At 36.2% G+C, this 7,566-nt stretch overlaps 1 protein-coding gene across 1 annotated transcript in view; it reads left to right on the top strand.

Annotated features, from left to right (window-relative positions):
• Positions 1–7,566, top strand: part of LOC107683968 (transcription factor IIIB 90 kDa subunit-like) — a 65,344-nt gene that overhangs the window by 22,955 nt on the left and 34,823 nt on the right. The window contains exons 7-9 of the mRNA XM_016480074.1: positions 4,457–4,606; positions 6,408–6,501; positions 6,739–6,865. Coding sequence (XP_016335560.1) covers positions 4,457–4,606; positions 6,408–6,501; positions 6,739–6,865 — 371 coding nt within the window. The remainder of the gene's footprint in view (positions 1–4,456; positions 4,607–6,407; positions 6,502–6,738; positions 6,866–7,566) is intronic.

Below are 7,566 nucleotides of genomic sequence, written 5' to 3'. Positions count from 1 at the left end.
TGTATAACAGTTTCACTGCAATTCATGTTATAATGTTAGAATTAAAGAACAATAAACATAATACATATGCACTTATCTGTACACAGTAAATGCAGTTATTTTTAAGCGGTTGTTGACATCCTATCTAAAACGTGATTTAGCCACAAAAAACAAAAAACAACAATAACGTTACCACTCTAATATGTCTTGCAATATCCGTGTGTGATATTCTGCATGATCCTCTTGTTCAATATTCTCTGGGTCTGAATCCGGCTCAAATTGATATGGCAATATTGACACCATCCTTAACTAAACTTGCTGCTTTGGCAAGGGGCGGGGCAGTACTGAAACACCATCTCAGCTGTTCGCCAATCACAACGCACTGGGATAGCTAACCAATCACATCACATTTCGTTTTTTGGAAGGTGGGCATTTATCAAACCTGGAACTAATCGAGCCGTTTGTGGCAGACTGGGGAGAAAGGTATTGTAATAATGTAAATTATGTTAAAAAAAATGCGTTTTTCGAACCACCAAGCATGAGAGCATGTTCTAGTACACCCCCAAAACAAATTCAAGACATTGTAAAAGAGCATAATAGGACCCCTTTAAGCTTTTTCGTCTCAAGATAATGACTAAGATTTAAAGCTGCAGTCCATAAATTTTGCCTCTTTGTCGCCATCTCTGTTTGAAAACCTGGAATTGCAGCAGTGTGCGGAATTATCTAGCTTGCATGGGTTGTGAGTCGGCACGGCTCCAGCGCGGATGAATCTAATGTTCTGAAGCATAAGAGTATGTGTGGCAGTCTGCCACCTTTGTTAATGTTAACAACATCAGCATTGCGTGACTATGAGTATAGTGTGTATTAGCGTGTATATTTCAATTTCTGTACAGTCTAATCGTCATACCATTCGAATTTCATATTAAGAAAACTGGTTGTCTTTAAAATACAAATCTTGTTTAATCCCAGGCTATCTGTAATCAGAAGCACATTTATAACTGGAATATAATTTAATTTCATTCACATATGTTTCATAAACACATAATCCTTCATGGATTACAATCCGCCATTAGAATGATACATTTAATTATTCTGGCTGCTGTGAGAAAAGGCTGAAGGCGATAGTTTTGAACACTGGCTGGTTATGTACTTGCTCAAATATTGATTTCGAATAATTTTTTACCAAAAAAAGTTACGGACTGCAGCTTTAATCAAAAATGCCTGTCAAAATTAACACTGTAGAGTAGACTACAATGCTGGCTGTTCTGACTCGCAGTCTGTAAGTACGTTTTCATGTTTAAAGAATTTGCCACTGATTATTCAAACGCAAGTTTTGAGCAGTGTAGAGTACCGCTTGTTGTTTGTCATTTCTCCGATCACAAATGCAGACATAACGCGTAAAAAGACAGTATAAGTCATTGTAATGAGTAATTATGTCCCCACTGGATGCTACAAATGCCTCGTTTGTATTGGTTTTGTCTTGTCGCTCTGGGACACGGCATCACAGTATGGTAAGGGGCGTAGGAGAAGCAATAATGTACAGTATGTGGAAAATAATTTTTTTTTTTAACCTTAAACCGCATAAACACATTTCATTACACCAAATACACCAAATAATGTTCTTTTTAGTAACATATGACCCCTTTAAGATGGTAGTGTATATACTGCTAAAGATAAATAACTAGAAGAATAACCAAGTGCATTAAATGGTGAAACTATATGCACTAAAAACAGTGTTTAAGATTTCAATAATAGATTAAAATAATATGCTAAGAAATTCCAGTTTGCATTATCAAGCAGCATTAAAGGCTGTTTTTGTATAGCTAAAAATAACTGGAAGCAGACACTAGAAGTCTTGCACATTCAATTTACTAATGGCTGCACCCACTCTTACATTAAAAATAAGGTGGATATAATGCTTCTAGTAAGTGTAAATACGACATAAAAGTAGATCTAAACAAACACGCAAACCAAATCAGTCAAAATACAATGCAATAGGCAGCTGTGTGTGTACAAGCAGAAGCCATTAATGTGACACTGTTGGCAGATACTACAGAAATGAATGATAAGTACCGTAAATCTCACAGGAAGTAGTAAGTCATCCGGCTAATTTTCACCTACTGTTTTGTGAGTACTGTGAACACTACTCTTTTCACATACTGTTTTTCATTTACTATATGCCGTAATCCCCACCACAATTTTGAAGTGCGTTCCATTTCATCAGGTGGACAAGGGAAGTTTATACGGGCAGACATTCAACCTCTCGATTTTAATCCAGAGGACACGAGTCTACGCATATGAACACTTCAGGCAGCTGGAGAAGGGTCTGGCTGCAGTCTTGCGCTTGCACTCTCAGACACTTGCACTTCCGCTAGCGACGTCACTTGCAGTCTTTTTTATTTTTTATTTTGTTCTATTTATTTATTACTTTTTGTTTGAATCTCTCAACATTTTACAACAGTATAGCCAGGTGGTGAAGACAAGACAAAAGAAACTAAATTACGAAGTCACTTGCAATCGCCACTTGCACTCTCCGCTACCTGCGACGTCACTTGCAATCGACACAAATCGTGCGTGTTGCCAATGGAGACAAGAAGCTGTGGTGGTGATTTAATGATTATTTATTTTATTTATTTATTTAGTCATTTATTAGAGGCTTTTATCCAAAGCGACTTACAAATGAGGACAACAGAAGCAATCAATTGTAGTATTAAAACAACTAAAAACAGATCCAAAACTAAAAGCTAAAACTTTATAAATACTACCTATACACATTTTAAAAATAAAGAGATTAAATAAAAATGACAAATGCATACAACAAAAATTTCTAAACTTAACATTTAAAAGAAAAACAAAAAATAAAGCTGAAAACAATTCAAAATATTAAAGAACAAAAGGTATGAGTATAATAAATAAAGACTGCAAGTGACGTCGCTAGCGGAAGTGCAAGTGTCTGAGAGTGCAAGCCTGAGAATACACGTCTGAGAGTGCAAGCGCCAAGCTGCAGCCAGACCCTTTTGGGCAGCTGCATATACCACAATGCAATGCGATTGTGATGTCACTACACCCCCACCCTACACAACTCTAATGTATGTTATATGAACTATTTAGAGGTTTAACAGCATAATAATTGCAGTTTCCTTAAGATGACAGTTGTTGTTAATTAGTATTGTCGTATATTATTCATTCTCTTAGTTATGCATTTCTATAGTTTTATGTGGATTTTTATACATTTCCACTTTGTTGGGCTGCAGAATTAACTGTATATTAAAAGTACAGTTACCACTTCTGCTATGTACTAATTGCAAAAGGTCTTGATTATCGCTTTCAATTTAGCACTCCCACTGTGTCAAAATCAAGCTTCCTCCCCCAAGCAAGTGGTGATTTTAACAATTACAGACACATCAGACATGTGAAAGACAAGGTCAGAGACTGAGTTTGAGGCGTCTGATGCCTCAGTGCATCTTTTAAGGCATGTCTTTGTTTAACCTAGATCAGAACCCATTTTAGCACCAAAATTAAGAGGATCATCCACAATTTTTGCTTCAGAAGGGCTCTGTTGTTGGAATATGCAGCATGTGGCTTTCTTATAAAGAATTTTCCCTACCTGTACTGCTGTCCTTAACTCTCACCAAAAGGCCTCTTTTTCTGTAAAGCCAAGTTTCCAGCCCCACCAACACAGATCTATTTGATTATTTCTCCCTGTATTCATTTATCACTTTTCCCTTAATCAAACTCTGACAGCTACAGTCTCACAAATCAGATAATTTTACAGCCATGACTGAAATAGAAATCTGAAAATCAATTTATTTTTTCAGAGCAGTATGGATCATTCCGAAGAATGTTACATGAGAAAATTACATTTTTCTTAAACAACTTAAACTATTTCCTGTTTCACAGATGGTACTGAATATTTGTTCTGTCAACCGCTCTGCTCTACTGCATTAATATTATAATTTAATATAAAATTACCAAGCTGTATAAAAAGGCCAGTGACAGACACAGTCGGGAGATTTCAATGAACATACTCTCGTAAGTGCAGGTGCAGTCCCTATAGTGTAGCCTTAGATAGGATCATAGATTACGCCTTTCTTAGCTGAGCTCATTTCCTTCTTATTAGGACAGCAGTGATGTTTGGGCTTTATTGGGCCAGCAGAATGAGTTTACCCAAGGACTTAGAAGTAGGTGGAAGTGAGGGATATTTGCTCCCACAGAGTGACTCTAAGCCAAGCCTCTTTTAAAGGTTCCCATAGGAGGACCGTGTTCTAGATTCAACATGGAGTCATGGAGAACAACAAAAAATTATGCTTTTTTAAATCTTTTGAAAGGGCATCAGTTAAATAAGGTACACAAAGATGTGAAGGCTTGATTTGTAATAAACTCAAACTCAGTTTTCAATCCAAAGTTACATATTTAGGTTATGTTCTCAGGTTCGTGTCCAGACGTTGATTTCAGATCTGTATATTTCTATCTATAGATCCATGTCTGTACATTCCACGATTCGCCCACATGTTGGAGTTTGGTGAAAAGACTCATGAGGTTTCGATGACTGCTCTCAGACTGCTGCAGAGGATGAAAAGGGACTGGATGCACACGGGACGGCGACCATCAGGCTTGTGTGGTGCAGGTAGATTGTCTAATGTTCAAATGATAAACACTGTTGTATTTGAAGTTCTCTTGAAGGTTTTATTTACCCAAAAATGAGAATTCTGTCTTTGTTTACTCACCCTTATGTCGTTGCAAACTTGTATGATTGTCTTTATTATCTGGGGAACACAAAAAAATATATTTGAATATATTCAAACCACCTGGTCTTTTGGTCCCCATTGGTTATTACTGCATGGACAAAACAGCTGACACATTCTTCAAAATATCTTCTTTTGTATTCCACAGAAGAAAGAATCACACATGTTTGGAACAACATGAATCACAACAAAACCTTCATTTTTGTATAAACTATCCCTTTAAACCTCAGTCCTTTCTTTGTTTTGGATGAACCTCCAAGTTGTTAAAAGATTCACTAGGCGCCTCCTTTGTCAGCTCGAAATGAAAATAGTCGACATGTTTTTTTCAGTCTTCAGTTCTGCGCATCTGTCAGATCATAAAGCAAATCCCTTAATGTGCTAAAAGTTTGACATGCGAACTGGAGCAGCGAGTTCCATAACAAGGATAAAAACAAGATCACGGCAAGTGCTTTACCAACGCACAGATCTCGGTGCCCTCGATCCGAAGCAGAACACGTTGGTCTCTGCACTCTGTCGTTAGCAAGATGCCTCGACTGCTCAGGAATAGAAGGCAGTCTTCCTGCCTGCATCTCTAGTTCAGCCTTCTCTTGCTGTCTCACTTTTCCCATCTAACATCCGCTGCTGCAATATCTGAATAATTAATAATTCATCATTAATCATTCACAGTATTCAGGGGAATATGGTAAGTGTAAATGTCAGTTTTCTGTATTGAGGTTGATTGTTTTAGAGCGAGGGGAGTAAACACAACTACACTTCACCTTCTGGCTCGGAGTGAGAACACTGCAAAAACAAGATCAAGATAAAAGCAAAAAAGAAAGTCACTCACTGTGCATATGTTTGTGGGAATGTTTTCACCCAGAAATAATAATAATTCATCAGTAAGTTTGCACTTAGATTTTTGCTGAATTTAGGATACAATTTAGAATATATGTATATTTTTGATGAAATTAATACTTTTATTTAGCAAGGATACATTAAAAATTGATGACATTGACAGTACATACTTTTACACTGTTATAAAAATTATATTTCAAATAAATGCTGTTCTCATTCTATTCATCGAAGAATCCTGAAAAAAAAAAATAATAATAATGAGCAGCACAACACAGAAATTTTTCTTGAGCAGCAAATCAGCATATTACAAATGATTTCTGAAAGATCATGTGACACTGAAGACTGAAATAATGCCTGCTGAAATTTCAGCTTTGCATCACAGGAATGAGTTAAAAATTTAAAATATATTAAAATAAAATTGAATTTTAAATGTTTTTTTTGTTTGTTTTTGTTTTTTTACAATATTACTGTTTTACCATAAAATGTATTAAATATATAGTGCAATTATAGAAATATTCTGTGAATATATTGGATGAGCATTTGCTTTTATGTTGACTGTGGATGGAAAAGGGATTGTATAGGCATGTTTTGTTATTGTTCTTTTAAACACAACTCTGCAGCACAATTTACATAATGCCTACTAACCAGGTTACTATATCACACAACACACCTCAGCATCTGCAGAGATTCTTTTTACAGATGCTCCATTACTATAGAAAGTGCACTCTCAACACTTTTGCATGAAACATACATTGTAAATTTGCACGGTGGTGAAATGTCATACAAATTGTGAACAATACGGTTTGGGACAAAACATTTATCCCCATTTTCTCTCCCACATCCCCCCAGCTCTGCTCGTAGCAGCTCGTATGCATGAATTCCGTCATACAGTGAAGGAGGTGATATCTGTTGTCAAGGTGTGCGAGGCCACGCTGAGAAAAAGGTGAATTTCACGGTAGATCTGAACATATTTTTATATGTAGAGAAATTGTCTGCTATTACCAAAACAAGTAGTGACCCGACTTATGTTTGATACATAATGCTTAAATACCCTACATTTATTTTGTCACAGTAAAGCTAGGGATGTACAATATATATATTGGTACCATGTTAGTATCAGTCAATATTTGATATATCTTGTCAATATTATTAAATATAATTAAATTACTGTATCATCCAGACTGACAGAGTTTGAGGATACCCCCACCAGTGCCCTAACTATCGATGAGTTCATGCGAGTGGACCTTGAGAAAGAATGTGATCCTCCATCTTTTGTTGCAGGACAGAAAAAACTCAAGATGCAGCAGGTACTCATTTGGGGGAAAAATGACCGTTGAGAGCAAGAAGACATTAAATTGATCAAAAATGACAGTATTTATAAATACATTTACAAAAGGCTTCTATTTCAAATAAATGCTGTCCTTTTGAACTTTCTATTTAAAGAATCCTGAAAAAAATGTATCACTGTTTCCACAAAAATATTAAGCAGCAACTGTTTTCAGTGTTGATAATAATAGGAAATGTTTCTTGAGCAGAAAATCAGCACATTAGAATAAATTCTGAAGACTGGAGTAATGTATTTGAAAATAAAACAGTTGTTTTAAATTATAATAATATTCCTTATGGCTGTTTTTACTATACTTTTGATAAAATAAATGCACACTTGGTAAGCGTAAGAGACTTCTTTCAAAAACATTACAAAATCGTACTGACACAATACAATAGTGTATGTGTGTGTATATATGTGTGTGTGTGTGTGTGTGTGTGTGTGTGTGTGTGTGTGTGTGTGTGTGTGTGTGTGTGTGTGTGTGTGTGTGTGTGTGTGTGTGTGTGTGTGTGTGTGTGTGTGTGTGTGTGTGTGTGTGTGTGTGTGTGTGTGTGTGTGTGTGTGTGTGTGTGTGTGTGTGTGTGTGTGTGTGTGTGTGTGTGTGTGTGTGTGTGTGTGTGTGTGTGTGTGTGTGTGTGTGTGTGTGTGTGTGTGACAAGATTTGAAGCTATGAATATGAAA

Source organism: Sinocyclocheilus anshuiensis, unplaced genomic scaffold, assembly GCF_001515605.1.
Source record: "Sinocyclocheilus anshuiensis isolate Anshui unplaced genomic scaffold, SAMN03320099.WGS_v1.1 scaffold637, whole genome shotgun sequence".
Classification (NCBI taxonomy): Eukaryota; Metazoa; Chordata; class Actinopteri; order Cypriniformes; family Cyprinidae; genus Sinocyclocheilus; species Sinocyclocheilus anshuiensis.
This window is presented reverse-complemented; position numbering and strand designations above follow the sequence as displayed.